The sequence below is a fragment of the Tachyglossus aculeatus genome, chromosome 4 (assembly GCF_015852505.1).
Source record: "Tachyglossus aculeatus isolate mTacAcu1 chromosome 4, mTacAcu1.pri, whole genome shotgun sequence".
Lineage (NCBI taxonomy): Eukaryota > Metazoa > Chordata > Mammalia > Monotremata > Tachyglossidae > Tachyglossus > Tachyglossus aculeatus.
Window position 1 is genome coordinate 112,695,054 of NC_052069.1, and position 26,090 is coordinate 112,721,143.

At 51.3% G+C, this 26,090-nt stretch overlaps 1 protein-coding gene across 1 annotated transcript in view; it reads right to left on the reverse strand.

Moving 5' to 3' along the window:
- Window positions 1–4,857: 4,857 nt before the first annotated feature.
- Window positions 4,858–26,090, reverse strand: part of NTNG2 (netrin G2) — a 91,347-nt gene continuing 70,114 nt past the window's right edge. The window contains exons 4-8 of the mRNA XM_038744717.1: window positions 24,154–24,326; window positions 21,190–21,216; window positions 8,862–9,029; window positions 7,464–7,598; window positions 4,858–6,120 (exon numbers count right to left, since the gene is read on the reverse strand). Coding sequence (XP_038600645.1) covers window positions 5,876–6,120; window positions 7,464–7,598; window positions 8,862–9,029; window positions 21,190–21,216; window positions 24,154–24,326 — 748 coding nt within the window. The 3' untranslated portion in view covers window positions 4,858–5,875. The remainder of the gene's footprint in view (window positions 6,121–7,463; window positions 7,599–8,861; window positions 9,030–21,189; window positions 21,217–24,153; window positions 24,327–26,090) is intronic.

Below are 26,090 nucleotides of genomic sequence, written 5' to 3' on the forward strand. Positions count from 1 at the left end.
CTTAAATCACCACATATTCTTCCCTTTCTGCCCTCACTATCCATTGTTTCAAGCATAAATAATTCAGGAGGAAACTCCATTTTGGTTGTAGCTTAAGAGAAGGAGCTTGGCCTAGTGGGTAGACCGTGGGCCTGAGAATCGGAAGGATCTGGGTTTTAGTCCCGGCTCTGTATGATCTTGAGCAAGCTAACTTCTCCGTGCTTCGTTACCTCAACTATAAAATGGGGATTAAGACTGTGAGTCCCGTGAGGGAGAGGTACTGTGTGTAACCTGACAACTTGTATCTACCCCAGTGCTTAGTACAGTGCCTGGTATGTGGTAAGCGCTTAACAACTATCATAAAGTAGAATATATGGCCGTGTACAAGCTTGCAAAGTCAATTTTTACCCCAGAAGAATCCCTTCATATCTCAGGGCCTCAGCCCAGACAAACATCAAGTAGCATTCTGGGTCATGTCTTGTAAACCAATTTCTCCCGGAGCAGCCCAGTGAGGCCTCCTAGGGATAAGAAATAGCTCTCAGTTGTTATGCACAGGAGCTCTGTTTTTAAACTTTGTCATCAGAATGACTTTAGCACTGCCATCCCATGACGCTTTCTTTTCCTTGTACAATGCTGCAGATAGGCGCCGGAATGGAAGAAATCCCCAGAGAGCATTATCTGATGGTCCCCGTCTTTTTCTCTTTTTTTCCTTTTATTCCTAGCTCCCTTTGAATGGTCTTCCTCATTCCCTCTCCCAACTCCTGCTTTGCTTCCAGGTGTGAAACTGTCCTTCATAGCTCTTGGCTGACAGCGGGGAAGACCACTCCATAGTTTGCCTTCCCGCCAACAGTTTAGAGATCTGACCTTGCTCTGGTTGTCTCTAGATGTTTTCTTATTTTTTTTCCATCCTGTCCTGAGTTAAAAAGGGAAAATCAGGCTGAATGAGGCCTGCTGACTGTACTTTCTCAATGAAATTTGGGATCTTTTTAAGGATGATGGCTCTTTTCAAAGGATGATGGGCATTTTTGGTTCATAGATGCTTCTCTAAGGTGCTTATTACACTGATTCTCTACGTCTGTCCCTGCATGCTCTGTCTTGTAGCTTTAATTGCTGTCTCTTCAGGATTAGACTGCAGAAATTTTGAAAATGTGCTCTATCCCATCCTTCCTTGCTAGAGACAGAAAGAATGAACAGCAGCATGTAGCTTTTGTGGATCCCTCCCCAAACCCCCGCGACCCCGGTGCAACCTGGGGGGGTTCCATCCTACCCTGTTGAAGGACATTTAGAGTATTGGGAAGGCTTAGACTGTGAGCCCACTGTTGGGTAGGGACTGTCTCTATATGTTGCCAACTTTTACTTCCCAAGCGCTTAGTACAGTGCTCTGCACACAGTAAGCGCTCAATAAATACGATTGATTGCTGTGACTGAGAATTTGGGGAAAGCTGTAGCTGTTGGGCTCTGGGTGACTGACTCCTAGGACGAGCCTGAAAACAATAATAATAATTGTGGCATTCGTTAAGCTTAATACCACAATTATTATTATTAAGCTCTTACTATGTGCCAGGCACTGTACTAAATGCTGGAGTAGATACAGGTAAATTGGGTTCATTCATTCAATCGTATTTACTGAGCGCTTACTGTGTGCAGAGCAGGTTGGACACAATCCCTGTCCGACGTGGGACTCACAGTCTTAATCCCCATTTCACAGCTGAGGTAGCTGAGACGCAGAGAAGTGAAGTGACACCCCCAAGGTCACACACCACACACAAGTGACAGAGCTGGGATTAGAACCCAGGCCCTTATGACTCTCAGGCCTGTGCTGTACCCACTGGACCGCACTGCTCTAAAGCTGCTCCAACTCAATGTTCTCCCCGCTGGAACTATTTTCCTCATCTTTGTTTTATCTATTTTAATCATTTCAAATTTATCTATGTGTCTGGGACCCCCACCTCTTTTCTCACACTCTTAGACTGTGAACTGCCTGAGAGCCATAGGACCGAGTTAAAATCATTATACCTTTTCCCCAGCGCTCCGCACAGTCCCTTGCACCTTATCTGTAGCATTTATTGAGGGTTTATTGCTGTACTACAAACTTGGGAATGTACAGTGAATAGACACCATCCCTGCTCCCAAAGCTTTTACAGTGTAGTCGGGGAGATAAATTACAGGTAGGGGGAATCAGCAGAGTTTAAGGATATGTACACGAGTGTTCAGGGTACCTCAATGCTAGTGAATGGATGAAAGATTTAAACTTTGGGTAATGTTGCTACTGCCGAGAGCAGCCCTTATTGTGGGCCATCCAAAGACCTCTAGCCCCTCACATATTGTATGCAGCTTAGAAGAAACTCAGAGAAATGGAGAAAGTATATCTTCCAAATATTTTTCCAGAATGATGTCTCGCAGCGAGTGTTTAAAATGTGTTTTATAAAAGTGATTCATCCACAAAGCTGAGGGATGGCCGTGTTGGAAATGAATTTGCACTAGGATAAAATGATGTAAAAATAATGTACATGACTAATGAAAGCTCCCCATTCTATTAGGCTTTGCTTGTGCCCTTTTTAAATGTGTTTGATGTTTCTATATGCCATTTTGGAGAAAGAATGTGTGCTTCCAATTCAAACTCTCTATATTTGATGGCATTTGAGGTTAAAATGCTTTCCTTTAGCACTCCATTTCTTTGAATAGTTAAAATGCACCTCTTTTGCAATCTTACACATCACCCTCCAAAGTACTCATAGAGATCTTTTTAATGAAGTCTCTCAAACTCTAAGCCTTCGTTTTGTGGTGAAGGGCCCAGATTTCTGGTTATGTTTTGCGTTGCTAACATCTCTCCTAAAGAGCCTCAGTTGGAAAGCTGTGATTTTTCTTTTTTTCCCCCCCCTTTAAATTGGCTCCTTCGCAGTGAACCTTTAGACTACTTCCAATTCAATGGTCCAAATCCCCCAGCTGCGTTGTTGGTGTTTGGGGTGGGGGGGATACTTGCTTTGTCAGTAAAGGTGTCATCTTATGCCCGATACCATCTGTGGTCCTCACCTGCCACTGTTGACTCCCCCTTCCTTTTCCCCTGCCTTTTTCAAGCTGTTGGTAGCAACTGTTGGGTTGTCCCTACGCAAACAACCATCTCTTTACTTCCAGCCCTGCCGCTGCGTCTGTAGGGCTGGAAGCCCGGCTTCCTGGCAATTTAAAGGGATTAACAAATGCAGGCATTGAACGGCCAGCAATTAATTGTAGAGAAGCTGGAGTCTGAGTTTACAGCTGACCACAACAAGCGTGGGTTTGGGAGGAAGGGAAGAAAGAAAGAAAATGTGGTTTCAAAGTGACAAAAGAGCCTTTTCCCTCTTGTCCTTTTAAACTCCCCTCCACTGCCCCTGTGACATATTAAAAGGAGGAATCTGCTGCCCCAACAAGTGAACCAGTTTTATTTTCCCCTGGGGCTGATGTCACTGCCCAGCAGGGGAGTGGAAGGGTGAGGGGGTGCACTCAGGCCTCTGGGAGGAGGGACTGGGATTGGATGGCAAATCCCTTTGCCAGTATAAATGTCTCATAACAATAATCGTTGGAAGCCAAAGGCTATAAATGCCAGCCCAGAAGCCCAGTTATTTAGAGCAGGGAGAGGAGGTGGATGCAGCCAAAAGCTGTGGGGCCAACAGCAGGGAGATGTTTTGTTCCCAAGGGCGGGAGTCTGAGGAATGAGGAATAATCTCTCTGGTGCACAGTGCTCTTCGCAACTGTGCTCCATCCACGGTCTCAGGAGTTTTAGTTTCTGCCTCAGTCATTGCTGTCCCTGACTGGGCCTGGGCCAGTTGGGTCCCAAACACTCACTCTCTTTCTCTCTCTCTCTCTCTCTCTCTCTCTCTCTCTCTCTCTCTCTCTCTCTCTCTGTGTGTGTGTGTGTGTGTGTGTGTGTGTGTGTGTGTGTGTGTGTGTGTCTGTGAGAGAGAGTCCTTTGGAGGGGCTGAATCAGAGCCTCCCTTTCCCTATGGTGCCAACATAGCCAAATTGCTGCTGCCCCAACCTACTTTGTTCACACCGTCTCTGGCCCTCAGCTTCCCTATCTGCAAAATGGGGACAATACCTACCTACCTGAGCCCCCTCCTAGGGATCAGGTGAGGTCAAATGTGACGGAGGCAGATTGAGGTCGTCTTTGAGAGAAACGCTGTCTAGCTACAGGTTGTTGATAGAGGGAGGTAAAGCTTCTTCTTCCTAACTCCCCTCTCCTTCTGTAGTGGGCTGCGTGGTCTTGCCACTTTCTGGAGCCTGAAGGAGGAAGAAGGGAATAGGCTTTAATGCCCTCTTCCTGGGGCAGCTCCTCACCAGGCCGCAAGCGAAGCGCTCTGCCTCGCTGCCTGACCCGGAACCGGTCCCCAGCGAGGGGGGTGTCTCGGAGGGGGTAGGAGGGGAGCCACTACCGAGGTGGGGATGGGGTTGTGATTTATAACCTGCTTGCCTTGCTAGGCCCACGTTCGCAAAAATCGTGAGTCCTAATGAGGTGGATTTGCTGAAGCAGCAGTGTGCCACAGATGCTGGGTCAGGCCTAGGTGGACCCCTGGGCCCCAGCTCAGGAGCTGCCCAGATCCCTGCCCAGCCCTAGAGATGGACCCTCCTGCCTCCTGGGCCATCTGGACCTAAACTGGCCCAGAGTGATTCTCTACAGGTGATGCAGCAGTGCCCTGGAAGGCCCCCTCCAAGCCCTCATCCGTGTGGCTCCAGCATGCTCTCACTCCTTCTCGCATACCTGGCCGTACCACAGTAAGACCACTCACTTCCCTCTTTCTCTTTTGTTTTAAAATCAAAACAATCTGAGGGGTTTTTCCTCCACCACCACCCAGCCAGGTCAATGACAATGCACCCAGAAAAGAAAACGGAAGCAGCAATTAATAATTGCTTTACTCTGTGGGATTATAACACCATTGTCCATATGCCCGGGATAAACTGTCCCTCTGCCTGGTGGAGGATGGGGGGAGGGGTTTCGTTATATAGAACATTTAATACAAACAAAAATAATTCTCTACCTGAAAAAAAGGACTGAGTCCCCACCCTCCCCGGCCTCCAGAATTCACCTCTCTGCAACCGACCCCCGAGATCACGTCAGCAGAGAACATCGGGCCCCCCCCCCGTACCAGAAGGTCCTGTGCAAGAGAGAAAGGGGTGCAGTGTGGGGAGGGGAAGAGGGTAATAGGGACAGAGGCAGCCCCTCATTACCAAGCACAGCTCTGGCCTCGGGTCCTGGTGGAGTGCAAAAAGGAAACCAAAGAGAGAATACAAAACAATTTAGCAACTAGACTGTAGGCAACAGTGTCTCTAGGCTCAGCTGGACCCTTGGTGAGATGCAGCCCGGGTAGGGGCCACCCCGATAGTCAACAGGAATCTCTGCCTCGCCTTGCCTCCTCTAGGTGACGGGGCCGGGGGGATTCGGGCTGCTTTCCCCTCACAAAGGAACCTCTGAGAAGACGGAAAATAGAAAACCGGGAAATCAAATGGGAAACTGCAGCATTGTGTTGGGAGGTAAGTTGGGGCCCCCATACCAATGCATCTCGTGCCAGGCCGTGGGGTGGAGGAGGAGAAGGAAGAGCGCGGGCAGAGACAGCCCCTCGGCCGGGAAAGGGGAGGCAGGGTGGACACTGTAGCTAGCATCTCCGAGGAGGGGCCTGCTGTTTACAGAGCCCTGCCTTCCCAAGGGGAGAGCTTGATCGGTGCCACTCCTGGCTACGGTTGGGTCTTCCTGGCACCCCTCAGGGAGAGCGGCTCCTCCTGCATTTGTCTGCAAGAGCGAGGAGGGGCAGGAGCGGAGCAGGGCCGGACGGTCAGACCAGTGGTTAGTACATCCGAGGGGGACGGCGGCATGGAGGGGAGGTACGTTCCACCTCGGGGTCTCCCCCAGACCCCCGGGCGAGGCTCAGTAACTAGGGAGCAGGGCCAGTTCCAGGGGTGGCAGCAACAGCAGAAGCAGGGTGGCGCCGAGGAGGGCGGCGAGGCTGAGGGAAGCCGTGGAGGCCGCGGCCTGGCAGTCCTGGACCTCGGGGTCACAGCGGGCTTGCTCGCACAGAACTCCTTTGAAACCGCCGGGGCAGAGGCAGCGCTGGTTCTGGTAGCAGGACCCGCCATTCTGGCAGAGCAGAAACTCCTCATCGCAGACGTTGGCTGGGGAGATCGAGGAGAAAGTTCTCACTTTGGGGTTTCTACCAACAGGCAAGAAGCTGGAGAGGGGCCTCTGAAGTCATCGAGTTCATCCCCCTGCCTCCCGCAGGGGCTGCATTTAAACCAGCCTGCACTGATGATAATTTTTAGGGTAAGTGCTTACTATACATCAGGTGCTGTTCTAACTGTTGGTGGAGGCCCAAGTTAATCAGGTCAGATTTTCCTCTGTTTTGTTATCTAACATCTCCAGGAAAGTAGAACCTCCCCGCAACCCTTCTCGCCTAAATATCCTTTGTTAATTGTTCATGTGTCTTGGCCTGGCAAGGCAGAAAGTTCTTCCTTATATCTAACCTAAATCCCACCTGCTGTCCTCTTTCTTCTCACCCTCCCATTCACTCCTCTCCATCCTTAGTCTCTCCTTGTTCTCTCCCTCTCCCCCTCACTCTCTCCATGTCCCCGCCTTACTCTTTCTGTGCTCCCCCTCTCTCCCTGACCCCCCGACATCCCCATTCTTTGTTCCCTTTCTCTCTCCATCCCCTCTCTTCATCCCCTCCCTCTCCCTGTCCCCTCTTTCTCTCCCTTCCCCCTTCCCTTCTCTTCCCCATCCCCTCTTTCTCTCTCCTTATCCCCTCTTTCTCTCTCCTTGTCCCCTCCCTCTCCTTGTCCTCTCTCCTTATCCCCTCTCCTCATCACCATCTCTCCTTGTCCCCCTCCTCGTCCCTGCCCCTCATCCCCACCTATCTTCATCCCCCTCCTAGTACCCACTCTGTCCTCATCCCCTCTCCCTCCCTTTCCCTCCCCCCTCTTCCTTTCCCTCATCTCCCTCTTTTTTTCTCCTCACCCCTCTCTTTCTCTCCTCATCCCCTCTTTCTCCTCATCTCCCTCTCTCTCCTTGTCCCCTCTTCCCTTCATGTCCCCCTTCTCACCCCGTCACCCCCATCATCCCTCCTCTCTCTCCTCTCCATCTCCCTTCTCTCTCCTCATTGTCCCCCCTCCTTGTCATCCCCCTCCTGTCTTCCCCCCCTTCATCCCCCCACCTCATCGACCCCTCTCTCCTCCTCATCCCCTCACGCTCATCATCTACTCTCTCTCTCCAACTCACTTCATCATCCCCTCTCTCTCTTATTGCCCCCCCATCCCCTCACTCTCTCTTCAATGTCCTTTAGCTCTCCTCCTCTCCCTGACTGAGTCTGTCTTCTCATCTGTGTCTTGGTCCCCACCACTGATCATTTTGTTCTATCAGTCCCTGTGTCAAAATGGAATTAGCTGGAGAGGAAGGCAGGCCAGCAGCCCTCCTGGCTCATCCCCCTGGCCTTCTCCCAGTCTGCCCCACACCCGACACTTACGGAAGCAGCCCTGTCTCCAGTAGTAGCTGGGGAGGCAGTCGTCACACTTGGGGCCGGTGGCTCCCTGTCGACACTCACAGTAGCCGGTTTCATTGCACCGATCGTGCAGTGAGCCCATCTGGTTGCAGTTACATTCTGGGCAGACAGAGGATAGACATGTCAGGCCCACCCACTGCTCCTCCCCACCCCCCCAACCAGCAGGTCTGGGGGCCAGTTCCAGCCAGGACCCCAGACCCGTGGACACAATTTCTACCTCTCCCCAGCCAGGGACCGGGCAGCTACAGGTCCCGAGCTGTCAAGCTGTGGCTCAAGTACAAACACTGTGGCTCTTAATCCAACTAAGCCCAACATTCAGCTCAGCCCCATGCATTTGAGAGCTCACTGATTCAGTCAATGGCATTTACTTACTCTCCCAAGTGCTTCGTATTGTGCTCCACACACAGTAAGCACTCAATAAATATGATTGAATGAATACTGAGCATCTGTTCAGCACTGCAATAAGCATTGGGGTGAGTACACTGGAACTAAAACACGTTTCCTGCCCTCAGAGTGGATATGTGCCCTCCTGCTCCACACTGTTCTATCTGCACCTTTCACCCACCAACTTCTTTCTCCGCTTGATGCCCCTCTTTACTAGTCCTAGCCCCAACCCTGGGGGGTGAGCTGCCCCCTCCCTCACTACACATCCACTCCCCCTTCCCTGACAGCTGGACAACATGTGTCTGTAGGTGAAAATCCCAGCCCTGGCCCTCTCACTAGCTGCTGGATAGTAATGTCTGCAGCTCTGATTGAGAGGCTTGGAGGTAAGGGAGGGAATAGGGGGAATAGCCCACCTGTGAGGTTCAGGAGACCCTGTCCCAGCTGACTGTGATGGTGTCCACAGGGACAGGCCCAGGCCCGGGGGAACTTTGAGCTATGTTTGGATTATATTGTTTGAAACCTGTTGGATTGTCCCCATCATCTGCTGCAGGGGGGCATGATGAGTTGGGGGAGAGGGAGGTCTTTGCAGCTGGCCTGTAGACTGTTAGCTCGTTGTGGGCAGGGAATGTGTCTGTTTATTGTTATATTGTACTCTCCAAAGCTCTTAGTCCAGTGCTCTGCACACAGTAGGGGCTCAATAAGTACAACTGGTTGGCCCAGCTGTTGCTCAGCAGTGCCCCTCTCCCCGACTCACCATGCCCCCCCATCTTTTCTGCTTTCTCTGGTCTGGTCTCCCGAGGCAGCTGGCCCCTTGACCTGGTCCGTGGGGATGTCCAGGGGGATGGCCTGGGCTGCAGAGCTCCTTCAAATTCATCTGCAACCTGTTCGTCTATGTCCCTGCCTTTGGCCCTTCCTCAATCAGCTAGGGTTGCCCTTCCTGCTTGGCCCCCAACCTCCCAGCCTGGCCCACCCTCCTACCTATGCAGACGTTCTCGTCGTCCAGCTCGGCCGAGCCGTTGCGGTAGTAGCCGAGGCGGCAGTGCTGACAGTGCTGGCCTCGGGTGTTGTGCTTGCAACTCACGCAGGTCACGACGTTCAGGAAGTCGATGTAACTGCAGCGGTTTGAGTGGCCGTAGCACTCGCAGTCTTGGAGGGGCGGAGCGGGAGAGAGAAGGCGAGGAAGACAGAGAGAGGGAGGGAAAGAGAGAGAGAATGAGTTTCTCTGCTCTGAAGGCAGGTCCAGGCCCCCACCGTGAGGGATCCTGCCCTGCCAGCGACTGAAGGCCTACAGAAAAACCCATCCGGGAGGCAGGGGAAGTGTGAGAGAGGTGATGACGTTCAGAGGCGATCACATTCCTCATGGCCGGGAGAACAGGCTGACCAAGGATCGGGGGTACAGGACATTCTTGGTCCCTTGAGGGCAGGGACTCCGTGGTTTTGAACTCTCCCAAACCCTTAGTCCAGTGCTCTGCACACAGTAAGCACTCAAATACTGTTGATTAACTGATTTGAAGGCCTGAGAGTGGCACTGGAAACCACCACCTGCCCTTTCTGCCCAAGGAAGACTCTTGAACCACAGAGGGTGGGGCATGGCGCTGAGGGTCTGGGGCAGAGTCCTTTCTGCAAGTCTTGCAAACTCTGTCGTTATGATGGGGTCAGGTCCTGGGCCCGGGCGGAAGAATGAAGTGAAGAATGAAAGTTGAAAGCAGAAGGGGGGCACTGGCTGGCAAGGCCCAGCATGTATCACGGAACAGGCATGAGGAACAACACACACATAGGAGAGCATGCGAGAGGGAAAATACACTCAGGAGAACATGCGGGAGGAGAAAACAGCAGACCTCATGCAAACAAGATGATACAAGATGAGATTGTTCTCCCCACAGCTGTTTTGGAAGGAAAGTACACTGGACGGTCACCTCACACATGAAGTGCCAGACCATATGAAGTCATCATTCAGGCAATAGGTGTTTGAGAGAGTATTTCCCATTATCCTCTGTCTCCGGGGGTTGGGGGGTGGGGGGGCGGACATCAACCGGTCCCAGTGGCTCTTACCTGATCTTGGAGATGTGTCAGTTCCAGGCCATGAACAGCAGATCCTGGGTCGTCCCTGACATTTTGGTTGGGGGAGTTGTAGCCCCCAGCCCACCCAAAGGGAATTAACTTTGTCCCACTCCTTCCTGAAAAATGAAGGCTTTAACAAAGTTCGGGAGATGCCTTGGGCAAGTGGCCACTAGCGAGCCTCCTGATTCACCCCACATCCCAGCTCTAAATCTAGAAGCGTTAGGAAAGCGTTAGATTGGGCCCCAACAGTGTCCCCAGGCAGTCATGGTCCTCTCCCTAGCTTGTACTAACTTGACTTACCAGACTCCGGGCCTAGGGCCTTCCCTGGAGAACCAGGCCAGCCTGGAGGTAGAACTATTTCAGGAAGCTGCTCTCTGTGCCAGACCCATCCTTGACAGGACGGACCACTTACATTTGGGAGGAAAGGGGGCTGAGAATGTCATGAGTGAGTCCCTGCTCCCCAGAGACGGAGCGGGGAGGGAGGGAGATTGAATTTGAAATCGCTGAACTACTGTGTTTGCCCTCTTCAGAAGCCTACAGGTCAGCCAGTATCTCTTCCCGCCTCTCCCATCCTCGCTCGTTCCTTTATCCAAGCAAAAGGGAATTCCCAGAGCTCTGGCTTTGCTGTTTCACCTCCATCTTTCCCTTCCCCACCGCCCACCTCCTTCTTACCTTTAAACGTTTCGATGGGCATCACCTGTGCAGAGTTAGGCTTGAGGCGGAAAAGTTTTGAGATCTTGGCAGCTTGGGAAAATGAGAGAGGGGCTCTTTGGTCAGGTCAGGGAGGGGATCTCCAGGGGCAGGGCCAGTCTGGGGTAGTTTAGTCCATTGGCATGAGGGAAATCCCACCAGTCACTGCCTGGGGAGGTGGGATGAGGGGGTGGGAGGCTCTGGGTGCGCTCTACATTTTCTTTGTGGTTGAGCAGGCTAGAGTCCATCAAAGAGGAACCCCCAAGCCAGAGGTTCTTGGATTCCCAGTCCCCTTTCAGGGCAGTCAGCCCAGGCACAGAGTGGCCGACAAGCCTGGGAAAGGTCACACAGCATGCCTGGGAAAAGTCCAGGACAAAAGCATCGTGGCCTAGTGGATATACAGGCCTGGGAATCAGAAGGACCTGGGTTCTAATCCCTACTCCACCACCTGCCTGTTATGTGACCTTGGGCAAGTCTTTTCACCTCACTGTGCCTCGCTTACCTCACCTGTAAAATGGGGATGAAAACTGTGAGCCCCATACTGAAGCAGCAGCGTGGCTCACTGGAAAGAGCACGGGCTTGGGAGTCAGAGGTCATGGATCTAATCCCGACTCCGCCACTTGTCAGCTGTGTGACTTTGGGCAAGTCACTTAACTTCTCTGTGCCTCAGTTACCTCATCTGTAAAATGGGGATTAAGACTGTGAGCCCCTCGTGGGATAACCTGATTAGCTTGTATCACCCCCACCCCACAACCCAGCACTTAAAACAGTGCATGGCATATAGTAAGAGCTTAACAAATACCAACATTATTATTATTATTATATGAGATAGGGACTGTGTCCAACATGATTAGCTTGTACATGCCCCACAGCACATGTCACACAGTAAGCGCTTAACTACCATAAAGAAAAAAAAAATCCCAGCACCCCCTTCAACAGCCAAGGCTGCATCTCTGGCCAACAACTCTGCCTCAGTAAGATCACAGGGGCCAGGGCTAGGCTACTTTGACTCAGTGAGCGAAGGTCCACTTTTCCACCCACCCACCCATCCTCCCATCGCACTAAGGCCTCTTCTAATGCACTTCCACAGAGAGACAGACAACTAGAGCACCCGAAGCAGCTAACACACACCACAGCAGGTACCTGGGTCTACCTGCTTCATGTCAGCAGATGGGGCCGAGGGCCCTGATTTGCTCTTGGGAGCGGCTGCATGGGACGGAGGGCAGAAAAAGACAGTAACCCACCAGAGAAGACGACCTGGAGGGGTTGTTCTTCAGAGAACAGCTGACTGAGGGGAGAAATCCCAAGCTTCACCCCCTATAGCACCTCCACAGACTCCATCCTGCCTAAAGTAGTTTCTCATCCCAAGGTGTGCATGGTCCTATAAGCCTAAAAATGATCAAATCCTGATCGAAGGGACCTCCCATCAAGGAGCTGTTCTGCCCCTCTGTGGGGAGCAGGCGGGGTTGATTCTCCCCATTTTTCAGATGACTTGGAGAACTGATCTAGAGGAGGAGGTAGTCACAGGCCCGAATCCACAGTGGACTGTCAGAGGGGGACCTACCTGGGCAAGCTGGGAGTCTATAGAGTCCCAGTCCTCTCCACTGCCCAGTTGCAGCTGCTGGTAGGGCCAGAAGTGTGTCTGGGCCCTGCCAGAGGAGACGGCCTTACTTGGGCTGTTCTGAGGAGGCTCTGACCGTCCCCCCTGCCACTGGGGCTGCAGCCTTAGAATATGTCTCTTGAAAGGTTGGGAGAAAAGATCAGCTGCCTCCCCGCTGCCTCAACTTTACCAAGGGCCCGCAACGTTCACCCCGTCAGGGCCCGGGCCTCTTCCCTCGGCCGCTGCCGGGCCTCTCCTCCAACTGGGCCCACCCTGCCAGAGAAATAGCCAGAGGCAGGGGACTCTGAAATGTCCCCCTCCTCAGAGTCAGCCCACTGTCCTCCTAGGATACAGCAGGGAAATTCTCCCAGACCACACCTGCTCCCAGAGTAGAGGCTTAAATAGGGAGAAAGCACACAAACCCACCCACAAACACCACACACTCTCTTGTCTCTCTCCTGCTATACACTGGCCCCCTCTTCACCATTAATTCATTCAATCACATTTATTGAGTGCAAAGCACTGTACCAAAGCACTTGGGAGAGTACAATATAGCAATCAACAGACACCACTGGGCAGCTCTAAGCGAAGCCACCAGGGGTGGCCCTGATCTGCAGCAACAAGGCTCCAACAAGGAGAACTCACCCCTGCCCCCCACCCCTGGCCTCAACTTCCCCACCCTAAGGCCTGAATCCCCACCCCTTGATTTCTATAGACTGTTTCTGTTAGAGTTGTCTTCTCTAACAGCCCGACCTCCTCTATCTACTTTATAGAGTCACACACCCCCTAAAAGTCAACACATAATTGTTCCTCACACACCCCCTGAAAGTCAACACATAATAGTTCCTCCCCTTCCTTCTTCATACCACAACCGGGCAGACTCTCAGGGAAAACACCAATGGCAGTCACTCCATCCTTTCTTTTCTCACACACCCCGCCCCCCACGTAAAATTCAACACATAATTGTTCCTCACACACCCCCTAAAAGTCAACACATAATTGTTCCTCCCCTTCCCTCTCCCCTCTTCACACCACAACCAGGCAGACTCTCAGGGAAAACACCAATGGCAGTCACTCCATCCTTTCTTTTCTCTCTCTCTCTCCCCCTCAAGGAAAAGCAGCATTACAATATTGTTATATTGTACCTTCCCAAGTGCTTAGTACAGTGCTGTGCACACAGTGAGTGCTCAATAAATACAATCGCTAAATATGCTAAATATTAAATACGCTAAATACGCTAAATACAATCGCTAAATCGCTAAATACGATCGCTAGCTCTCTTCCTCCCTTCAAGGCCCTGCTGAGAGCTCACCTCCTCCAGGAGGCCTTCCCAGACTGAGCCCCTTCTTTCCTCTCCCCCCTCGTCCCCCTCTCCATCCCCCCGTCTTACCTCCTTCCCTTCCCCACAGCACCTGTACATATGTATATATGGTTGTACATATTTATTACTCTATTTATTTATTTATTTTACTTGTACATTTCTATCCTACTTATTTTATTTTGTTGGTATGTTTGGTTCTGTTCTCTGTCTCCCCCTTTTAGACTGTGAGCCCACTGTTGGGTAGGGACTGTCTCTATGTGATGCCAATTTGTACTTCCCAAGCGCTTAGTACAGTGCTCTGCACATAGTAAGCGCTCAATAAATACGATTGATTGATTGATTGATTGATTGATCGACTGACTGATCTGGCAGGATACTAGCACCTGGTCTTTCCCTGGAAGTTGCCCTGGGAGCAAGTATTCCATTCTTAGCAGCCAGGTGAGGGTCAGTCAGGTCCTGAGCAGATGTGGACCAAGAGGCATTAGGGGTTACCCGAGGACAGACCTCCTGTTTCCTTGAGACTGGGCACCAGAAACCCAGGGACCAGATGAATAATGGTGCCTCCTTGTATCTCCTGACCAAAGTTCTACAGGAAGAGCCAAATCATTTTAGATATAGCCATTTGCCAAACCAACCTCCTCCTGCTGGCATGGAGAGTGACAGCCATCTGCCAAACTGAGGCTCTACTTTTCCCCTAAAGGACCTCCTCCCCACCCTCTGCCTCTGCCCTACCTCCTTCCCCTCCCCACATCACTTGTATATATTTGTACAGATTTATTTCTCTATTTATTTTACTTGTACATATTTACTATTCTATTTATTTTGTTAATGATGTGCATATAGCTACAATTCTATTTATTCTGACGAGTTTGACACCTGTCTACATGTTTTGTTTTGTTGTCTGTCTCCCCCTTCTAGACTGTGAGCCTGTCATCACTGGATAGGGACCGTCTCTTTATGTTGCCAACTTGTACTTCCCAAGTGCTTGGTACAGTGCTCTACACACAGTAAGTGCTCAATAAATACAATTGAATGAATAAAGCAAGGCCTCACTGATCCCTGAGAGCTCCACCCTCCAGGTTGGCATCACAGAGGCCCATTGCTTGATGGTAAAAGATTGTCAGCCCCTGCTCAGGTTCTTCTCAGTCCAGTAAGATGGGCTCGTCAAGGTTCCCATTATTGGGGAGTAACTGGCTTCAATCCGAAGGGACAATTTCCAACCTCATGTGGGGTGGAGAATGAAGCCCCAGCTTCCTGTGGGCAGGGAATATTCCTGTTATATTATTCTACTGTACTCTCCCAAGCACTTAATAAAGTGCTCTGCCCACGGTAAGCGCTCAATAAATACGATTGACTAACTGACCAAGCAGTCTGAACCAGACGAATGGCAGGGTGGCCCTCCCTGCCCCTCATTCATTTATTTAATCGTATTTATTGAGCACTTACCGTGTGCAGAGCACTGTACTAAGCACTTGGGAAGTACAAATCGGCAACATATAGAGACGGCCCCTACCCAACAACGGGCTCACAGTCTAGCCTGTCCTCCCCAAGCTGGCTACAGCCAAGTCTGAGGACAGGCTCCCCCGGGGCCGCCAACAGTGGAGTATGTGCTGGACTGAGGGTCGCTCCTTGCCTACCTTCAGTGCTGCCGTTAAATGCAGAAGCGGGTAGCAGGGTGCCCACCTGCACAGGGGCAGCAGCTGATGGCCTAGGGTGCCCTCGTTGGGGAAAAAAAAAAAGGAAAGGAAAGTCAGACCATGCAGTGGGGAAGGGGCAGCCCAGGAACAGGCTTGGACCTTACCAGATGAAAACACTGGGCCTCCTCTCTCCCTCCTTTCTTCCTCCTGCTGCTCCTCTTCCTCCTCCTCTTCTTCCTCCTCCTCTTCCTCCTCCTCCTCCTCTTCTTTTCCTCCTGCCCTCCTTCTCCTATCCCTGCTCCTCCTCCTTCTCCTATTCCTCCTGCTCCTGCTCCTCCTGCTCCTCTTCCTCTTCCTACTATTCATCCTCCTCTTCTTCTTCCTCCTCCTCCTCTCCCTCCTCCTCTTTCCCTGACCCCACTAGCTCTAAGTCTTCCCCAATCCTAAACTATATCATAACCATCCCCAAGAGCCACCTCCCAGTTGCCGCACCACATGAAGTGCCTAAAGGAGTAGCAGAGGCCATGACCACTGATGAGAGGAACTCTGCCTCCAATAAGGGCTATTTGAGTCCACACTGGCAACCGATGCAACAGCTCTTGGATGAAAATTCCCTTGAAAGGCAGTTCCCACATAGCATAACTAGATTTTTATCTGACTCCAGACGTGGCCGTCTACCCTACACAAGTGAACTGGCATTCCGTCTGCCATCTCATGAAATACGCAGGCATTTTCCAAGCTCCCTCTGCATTCATCCATTCATTCATTCAATCATATTTATTGAGCGCTTACTGTGTGCAGAGCACTGTACTAAGCGCTTGGGAAGTACAAGTTGGCAACATATAGAGACGGTCCCTATCCAACAGTGGGCTCACAGTCTAGAAGGGGGAGACAGAGAACAAAACAAAACATATTAACAAAACAAAATAAATAGAATAAATATGTACAAGTAAAATAAATAAATAGAGTAATAAATACATACAAACATACATACATATATACAGGTGCTGTGGGAAAGGGAAGGAGGTAAGGCGGGGAAGATGGAGAGGGGGAGGAGGGGGAGAAGAAGGAGGGGGCTCAGTCTGGGAAGGCCTCCTGGAGGAGGTGAGCTCTCAGGAGGGCCTTTAAGGGAGGAAGAGAGCTAGCTTGGTGGATGTGGGGAGGGAGGGCATTCCAGGCCAGAGGGATGATGTGGCCCAGGGGTCGACAGCGGAACAGGCGAGAACGAGGCACGGTGAGGAGATTAGCGGCAGAGGAGCGGAGGGTGCGGGCTGGGCTGGAGAAGGAGAGAAGGGAGGTGAGGTAGGAGGGGGCGAGGTGATGGACAGCCTTGAAGCCCAGGGTGAGGAGTTTCTGCATCTAGAGAAGCAGCACGATCTAAAGGAAGGATCACAGTTCTGGGAGTCAGAGGATCTGGGTTCTAATCCTGGCTCCGCCACTTGTGTGCTATGTGAACTTAGGCAAGTCACTTAACTTTTCTGTGCCTCAGTTCCCTCATCTGTAAAATGGGGATTAAATCCTTCTCCTCCTTACTTAGACCTCAAGCCCTACGTGGTCAGGTACTGAGTCCAACCTGATTGTCTTGTATCTACCCCAAAATTTAGTGCAGTGCTTGACACATAGTAAGTGTAACAAATACTATTAAAAAAAAAACCCAAAGCAAATACTATTTTAAAAAGAAAGCACCCCTATAATCTGGAGAGCTGAATATAATTCAGGTTATTTCCAGATTGTAGAAGAGGTCTCATAAATTGGGGGCTAGGCATTGTAAGAAGTATTTTTGAAGGAATGATGTACTAGAATTCAGCATACACTTTGCCCCAGAGTTTGCTCTGAGAGTTACCCTGACTTTGATTCCACTACCTCCTCTAGAGAGAAAAAAACCCAACTCCTTCAAATCCAGTAGACTCCATTCCAAATCCGAACTACTCTCTTGCCTTGCTATCCCTAGCTCTTCTGTCAGAATCCTACTTTCCCAGTTTTAGTATTGACATCATTGGTATCCAACAATTTGGAGTTGTCTGCAGAATTCCACATTGTGCATTTCATATTTTAATGGAAGGCACAACACAGTAAAGAGGGAGGGGGGAAAGAGATAGAATAAGTAAGAAAGTCAGAGAGAGACAGAGAGAGAAACACTCTGCCCAATTTCAAAGACTCAACCCAGAGGGCAGGAAAGAAATTTGATTTTCTAGCTTCTTAGAAGCAAGAGGAGAGGAAGAAAGAAACCCCAAAGTCTCCAAAGTCTGTGACAGGCAGAGTCCTTTTCAACCATGAGATAGAAGCCTTTAGACATCAAATTGATATTAATATGGTGTTCAATGAGGAGAAGAGAAAGCCCCACACAAATTGGCAAGGGCTTAATTAGAGTCATAATAAAAACCAGCCCTGAAGGCATTTCACTTTTTAGTCATTCACGCACACCTCCGCCCCCCGATCTTCACAGAGCTGGGAAAATGATTCCCGCTCCTTCGCCAGCCTTTCTAACTGGTGAGCCTTCCCAGAGGCACACCCCGTCCCTGGATCTCGACAGGGGACTCTGGAAGTGGGTGGGGAGGGGGATCCAGGGTCGCCTGGCTCCCAACTGGAATCCAGTCAGACAGCCAGAGCCAGCTGTTCTGAAGAATCAAGGCATGGGGGTGGGGTTTGGGGGGTGGTGGGCGGAAGGATGTCTCCCAAGCCAAACCCCGTGGGGACAGAGGGAGGAGGGGGTATGTGGAAAGTGACTCCTAGCTCAGATCTTCTGGGGATGATCTCAGGTGCAAATGAAAAACGATCGCTAAGGAGGCCCGCGTCATGTGCCACAGACAGATGGAGGATGCGTCTGTTCTTTCCCGAATTAGTGAGCCGGCGTTATCCACTCCTGATAGGCAGGGCGTGTCTCACTGCTGGCACGGGCATCCCCTCCGTGGTGCTCAGAGTCTTGGCCAACTCCGGTGGCCCTACCCTGTCCGCTTAGGCTAGTCCAGGGAGAACAGACTGGATCACCCCGGCCCGGAGAACAGGGCCACAGCAGGGCCCAAGTTAGAAGGGGTTGTTTCCCCCCACCTCTTGGCTTCCTTCCTTGCCCCGGCCACCGTGCTAATAATGACCCTTTTCAAGAATGTGTTAGCCCTCTGCCTAACCTTTTTTCTGCCTAGTGGTCCCAGTGTCTGCAGGGGGAAGCAGGCATCCAGCAGATCCAGTTACAGACTCCTGGTGACTCTAGACAGCTGTCCAGCCCCTCCTCGCCATCTCTCCTCTGGATGCCGGGGCTTTCCTGGGCCTCTCTGACAGGCTCAGGGATGGGCAGCTCAAATGGCCGTTTGGATGTGACCCCTGGAGGATTGGGCCAAAGGCATTGGCTGGTAAGAGGAGGGTTGAAGAGGGGACGTTTCATAGCCTTGGGGAATCTCCCTTCTATGCCAATCTATGCTCCTGTGGGCACCCAAGGTCTAGGGAGCCCAAGGTGGGAGATGGCTGAATTGAGGGGACTGGCAGGGGGCGGGGGGGGGGGGGGGGAGTGAAGGGGGTTAGTGACCCCTGAACAGGTATCCAGCCCCATTCATTCAATCATATTTATTGAGCACTTGTGTGCAGAGCACTGTACTAAGCTCTTGGGAGAGTACAACATAACAATAAACAGACATGATCCCAGTCCACAACAAGCTTACAGTCTAGAGGAGGAGACACCCTGTAAAAGCAAGGATGCCAGGATAACTCATCTTGAGCCACTGTGGCTAGCTGCATGCCCAAACGCACATAGGTATGTTCAGAGGGGACTCCAGGAAATGCAGAATGGAATCTGTAACCCTGTTCTCACTGCCCAATGGGGGAAAGCACAAGGGAAGAAAGCAGCAAGCAGCCAGGATGTATCTTTTGCCCTTCCTCTCCCACCCCCTCAAACTTCAGTGGTCCTGCCCTGCTGCTCAGACATCCCAGACTATGCTCTGGGTACCCAGGGTAATGGCAGGAATGCAGGGTACAAGGCACTGCCTCTTCTGTAGGCACAAATGGGAAGTTTCTTCCTGGTCCCTCTAGACTGTTAACTCGCTGTGGGTAGGGAATGGGTCTGTTATATTGTTCTATTGTACTGTCCCAAGTGCTTAGTATAGTGCTGTGCACACAGAAAGCGCTCAGTAAATCCAACTGACTGACTGACTGCAAGGACAAAAGTAATTTGCTCAGCCCGCCTCCAGATGTCCTCTCCAACAGTTCATGGAGTAGGGAGAGGGGAATGAGAAAAGATCTCTGATTATCCCCAGGACCAGCCCCTTGGCCCTGGGAGTGCCACCCACCCATCCAGACCCCTGGTTTAGGTCATAGTTCGGAAGCTTACAGGGCCCGTCAGACGGCTGGAGCCAACCAGGTCAAATTGTCACACTGGGCAAAAAGCCAAATTGACATCTGATGGGTCTGACAAGACATCACTTAGCAGCTGCTTCTCTCCTCTAGAGTGCAAGATCTGGAAAATCCAGGGGAATACCTAGCCCAGAGGGGCCACGGCTGCCATTTTGTCAGGTCCCATCATCCCTAGTGGGGGTGGAAAGTCACAGGGGTCCATACTAGGGAGGAGGGTTGAGACTGGCTGGAGGCAGGACCCAGCTAATGACGAGGAAGATGCCTTGTGAGGGACAGAGGGGCCACCTGATGACCACAGGGCACCGGCAGGGACAAGGTGAGGGTGGGAATGGTGGGGACAAAGGGGCCGGCTGCCTTTCAGTTGGTGACTGTCGTGGCAGGCCCAAGACTGGCACGTGACCAAAAACATAACAGGCGGAGGGTAGGAGGGCACGGGGAAAGTGGGGCAGGGAGTGCCATTCTTCTCTGCATGGGCCGGTAGCCCTGCCAAACCTGCATGTGGAGGGGGAAACCAGCACAAGACCAGCCCCCAGTTCCCTTTCCTCTCTACCTGGCTGGGCTCCACTTGTCTCCCTGTCCTGAGGGCTCAAGCTGAAACTACCTCAGAGAACCAAGTTCCTGGAGACTTCCTGAGAGCAAATTTCTGCCCCTCCCTCAATCAGGAGACAGTCACACTAATGGCTTCTTTGACCAGTCACCCCACACCCCTGGCCCATCCTGCACACAGCCCAGCTGGACTCTGACTAGGCCAAAACCCAGGCCCAGCCCCAGCACAACCCTAAGGAGTGAGAGGGCCCCAACCTGGCCTGAGCCGGGGTCCAGATCCCAAGCACGACTTTCAGGCCAGACCACAGAGGTGGGTGTCTGAGGCGGGCTGCTTCAGACCTGTAGGTGCAGGGGGAGTCTCGTCCCCAAGGACGGGTGACACCCATAGTGTGACTGCATGCCTGCATATGTATACCCATGTACTGACCTGAGGAAGTCCATGCACCAGCGGTCCAGGGGTGCATGTCGGATGAATACATGGTGTGACTTCCGCTCCACCTCCCACAGATGAGGCTACATCTCTGAGCGCCAAGATGTCCCTAAGCTCTCCCTCGGTGGAATGGGTGGGCCTGAGAAAGCCCGGCACAAGGGACCCAACCAACTTTTTGCCACCCTGCTGAATCCCCAGCCAAAGGCTGGCTTGGGCCAAGTCTGGGGTCCAGGCCTGAGCCCACTTGGGGCTCCAAACCCACCATTCCTGGACTCTGAGGAAGCAGGGGGCTGGGGGTGTGAAGTGACAGGAGGGGAGGGAAGATCCCTCAGGACCCTTCATTTCAGTCGAGAGAGAGACATAGGGCCACTTGGGATAAGCGGGGATGGGGTTGAGGTCCAGTGATTCCACTTTCCAAGGTGGCTCTGATGAAGCTCATGGGGAGAAATCGGGAAGAGGCGGGGAGCCGCGATAAGCAGAAAAATAAACAGACAAATGTATCAGAAGAGACTGGTGGGACCGAAAATGACACAATTAGAGCCGGGGGGAGACATATTGGTTGAAGACCCGAACGGTAAATTCACACCCCTTCCCTTTTCTCTCTTACTTTCAGGGTCGTGCTAAGAGGCGCATGCACTGAGGAGATCAATGCCTCTCGCTTCCCTGAGGTTTTTACTTACTGCCAAAGGCGGAGCCTGCAGCTGCACCTGGAGGGGAATAGAGAAAGGACAAGGTCATCAGCACCGAGGCGGTTCTGTCTCCTTGGGAAGGACAGTCTAATGCCAAGGACAGCACCGGGCAGGTCAGTTTCAAGCCAGTGAGCCTTAAAATGCCCCCATCATACCCCCTCCCCCAGCCCCAGGGCTCAAATCCTGAGAAACCATTATTGTTGCTACTAGTAATAATCATGATATTAATAATAATGCTAACAATAATGGTAACTGTTAAATGCTTACTATGTGCCAAGCACTGTACTAAGCGCTGGGGTAGACACAAGTTAATCAGGTTGGACGCAGTCCCTGTCCTCCTTGGGGCTCACAGTTTCTATTTTACTGATGAGGGTACTGAAGGCCAGAGAAGTTAAGTGACTTGCCCAAGGTCACTCAGCAGACATGTGGCAGAGCCAGGATTAGAACCCAGGTCCTCTGAGTCCCAGGCCTGTGCTCTGTCCACTAAACCACGCTGCAGAGAGACTGGGATTAATCTGGGGAGGGACCTAAAGTCCAAGGCATGGGGGAGACTTCTGATTCAGGCTGTACTCTTCCTGCTATTCCCAGAGGCCTTCCCAGACCCCATTCCAGGGTACCACAAACTCACACCTGCGTTCTCCTGCTACTGGGAAGAGCAGTGGAGTCCAGAGGATGGAAATAAGAAAGGTTACAGAGGTTTCTACTGAGCAGATGACCCTGGATGGTGGAAGAGTTGGGAGCCTCTCCACAGGGAGAACCAGATGGGCCAGAACCCAGAAGGAGGTTTGGGTGGCCAGTGATGAAGAAACCAATTCCAGACTCTTCTGGGCATCAAGGTGCCAGGTGTCTGAGAAGCCAGGGATGAAGATGCTTTGGGAGGGAAATGTCAGACAAGCAAGGGAAGGAAAAAAGTGAGAGAATGGAGCAGAGAGATGGGGTAGGAGAAATGGGTAAAGATGAGGCAGAACGGAGGCAAAGAGACAAATAGGGCAAGAAATTCAGGAGGAGATGTGGTAAGGGAGAGGAAATGAGACAGAGAGGGACAGGGAGTTGGACAGAAAGCAAGATGAAGAGCGAAAGAGGGAGAATGAGCAAGAGAGACAGGGAGTGTGAGAGAGAGAGAGGCAGGGAATTAGTGAGACAGGGAGTAAAAGAGAGATGGAGAGATGAAAAGCAGCGTGGCTCAGTGGAAAGAGCACGGGCTTGGGAGCCAGAGGTCATGGGTGCTAATCCCAGTTCCGCCACTTGTCAGCTGTGTGACTTTGGGAAAGTCACTTAACTTCACTGTGCCTCAGATACCTCATCTGTAAAATGGGGATTAAGACTGTGAGCCCCAGGTGGGACAACCTGATCACCTTGTATCCTCCCCAGCACTTAGAATGGTGCTTTGCACATAGTAAGCACTTAACAAATGCCATTATTATTATTATTATTATTATTGTTATTATGGAGAGTGAGAGAGAGAAAGGGACCAGGTGGGAGAGATGAGGTGTGACACAGAGAGAGATAGGGAGCAAGACAGATAGGGAGAGAGTGAGAGAGATGAGGAGTGAGTGAGAGATAGGAGCTAGTGAGAGAAAGAAGAGTGAGTGAGAGACAGGGAATGAGTGAAAGAGAAAGACAGGGACAAGTTAGAGAGATGGGAAGCGAGGGAGAGAGATGAGGAGCGAGTGAGGGAGAGCCGAAAGGGAGAAAGAGAGCCGGGAAGAGAAGACTAACAGTCAGTGAACGTGGCAGCCCCAGAGCACTCTTCTGAGTCCCTTTGAAGACACACAAGGGCTTTGCAGTAGCTGACAAGTGTGTTCTCTTTCAAAAGGCTTGGTCGTCTCCCATCCCCAGCACACACACAACATTCCTGTCACGGCCTTCACAGTCTGTACTTCGGCTTTGATCATCTTAAAGCCAGATAAATCTTTCACCCCCGGAGAGGAGAGGAGAAAGGAGCACACTCAACCTCTCTCCCTGCATGAAGGAAAGTCAGAGTTGCTGTGGCCGCTGAGCTGGGTGTCCCCCCGAGGCCAGCAAGTCCCCCAGCCCCGGGGTCATCTTACCAACCACTCGGTGTCAGAGGCTGATTTGGAAGCCTTGCCCCGATTCTGATCCATAAGCCAGACTATAACAACACAACATTGGGTGCCCAGTTTGGCCAGGGCACTGGCCATACTGTCTTTTTCAACTGCACGTGCACCTGGAGGTGAACTTCACCACCAGCTGTGCCTTCTTTGCAAACGAAGGTCAGAGACAGATAATTCAACCTCTTCATCGTAGCTACCCGGCTTGCTCCAAGAGGAGCAGTGTGGCCTAGTGGATAGAGCACGGGCCTGGGTGTCAGGAGGACCTGGGTGTAGAAAATGGGTGAAAAACAAGGAAGGTTCTAATCCCAGCTCTGCCACTGGTCTGCTGCGTGACCTTGGGTGAGTCACTTCACTATACCTCAGTTACCTCATCTGTAAAATGAAGATTAAGACCAGGAGCCCATGTGGGACAGGGACCGTGACCAACCAATCTGGTTTGCTTGTATCCACCTCAGTGCTTAGTACAGTGCCTGGCACATAGTAAGCACATAACAAATACCACAATTACTATTATTAGCAATGTTGGCATCACCCTCCCCTTCCTGGGCATGCCCTCACTCTCATCGCTGGGAGGGACTGGGTGATCTGGGTTCCAATACCCAAAGAAGAGAAGGCATATTTAGAATCGCTAGGTCCATTCGGAGAAGCTGAATGTGAGTCACTGAGGAGCTGTTTCTTGGGCCTAGTGATGGTCAGACAAAAAAAGATGGGCTTATGTTGCAGCAAGAGGGACGGAAGTTAGACAGTAGGAAGAACTTCCTGCCCGACTGAAGATGGAGAATCCGCTAAGTACTGTAAAGAATCCCCATGGTTCTTCTCTCTCCAGAGAGCTGTCTTTGAGACGGTGGCCCGGAGACAGGGGGATGGACGAGATACGTACATGCGTTGGGGGAGCCATTGGGGAGAGGCAGGTAAGAGCCCGCCCGCCACGACCGGGTTCGGAAATTCTTCTTGCATTTGCCGCAGTCTTGCCCAGTGGTGTTGTGTTCACACTCGCACTGCAGGCTGCCCTCTTTGAAGGAGCACACGTTGGCGTGAAGGTTACACTTGCATCTAAATGATAAACAATAAATAATGATGGTATTCGTTAAGTGCTTACTCTGTGCCAGGCACTGTACTTAAGCCCTGGGGTAGATACAAGCAAATCAAGTTGGACACAGTTCCTGTTCCATGTGGGGCTCATGGTTTCAATCCCCATTTTAATAATAATGATTATGGCATTTGTTTTGCACTTACTATGTTCCAGGCACTGTGCTGAATGCAGATGAGGTAACTGAGGCACAGAGAAGTGAAGCGATTTGCCCAAGGTCACACAGCAGACACGTGGTGGAGTTGGGATTAGAACTCACAGCCTTCTGACTCCAGGCCCGTGCTCTATCCACTGTGCCATGCTGCTTCATCGTAGAGATGGGGACAGTTGTGCAAGGAGTGGACTTGGGGTGAGGGAAAGAAGGGAGAGGAGAAAAATTCCCCCATCCCTCCTCCTGCCTTGCCCTGGGATTGCACCTCATTAGATGGAGCCCATTCTGCTATGAGGGAAGCACAATATTTTGATGAGGGAAACCCAATGTTTTGCCCAACGGAAGGCCCTTGGCTACTCCAAGATGAAAACTGACCAATCGGATATGTTGCCGACTTGTCCTTCCCAAGCGCTTAGTACAGTGCTCTGCATACTGTAACTGCTCAATAAATAGGATTGAATAAGGCCTCCCCAAAGCTGGTTGAGTGCCAGGGGAGGACTGCGTTCCTTTCCTGAATGTCTAACATAGACTAAGGCCAGACCTGACTAGTCGGGATGGTAGTAACAATAGTCAATAATTATGGAATTTTTAATAAGCACTGGAATAGTTACAAAATAAGCAGGTTGGACACAGTCTCTGTCCCACACTGGGGCTCACAGCCGAAGTAGGAGGGAGTAGGTTTTAATATCCATTTTACAGATGAGGTAACTGAGGCACAGAGAAGTTGAGTGAATTGCTCAGTTTTACATAGCAAACAAGTGGTAGAGCTGGGCTTAGAACCCAGATCCTCTGACTCCCAGGTTGCGGCTTTTTCCACTAGGCCACATTGCTTCTGCTTCTTCATTTTTTAAGTGCTAATTATGTGCCAAGCCCTAGGGTAGATACAGGATATCCTGATCAGATGCAATCCCTGCCCCACATCGCACTTACTGTGTAAGAGGGGAGGACAGATAATCTATCGCCATTTTAATAATCCAAGGAAGTTAAGCGACGTGTCTAAGGGCAGCCAGTAGGACAAGGGAAGACCTAGGACTAAAACTTGGCTCTCCCGACTGTCAGGCACATGTTATTTCCTCTGGGCCATGCTGCTTCTACTTCCTCTCCCTCCACCTCCAAGACCAGAAGAGAATTCCCTTTCTGCCAATCAATCAATGGTATTTACTACGCACTTACTGTGTGCAGAGCACTATACTATTCATTCATTCGTTCAGTCGTATTTATTGAGCGCTTACTGTGTGCAGAGCACTGTACTAAGCGCTTGGGAAGTACAAGTTGGCAACATATAGAGACGGTCCCTATCCAATAGTGGGCTCTCAGTCTAGAACTGGACTGCTAGAACTAGAACTCTAGAACTAGAGAAACAGTGTGGCTCGGTGGAAAGAGCCCGGGCTTTGGAGTCAGAGACTGTGGGTTCAAATCCCGGCTCCGCCACTTGTCAGCTGTGTGACTTTGGGCAAGTCACTTCACTTCTCTGGGCCTCAGTTCCCTCATCTGTAAAATGGGGATGAAGACTGTGAGCCCCACGTGGGACAACCTGATTACCTTGTATCTCCCCCAGCGCTTAGAACAGTGCTTG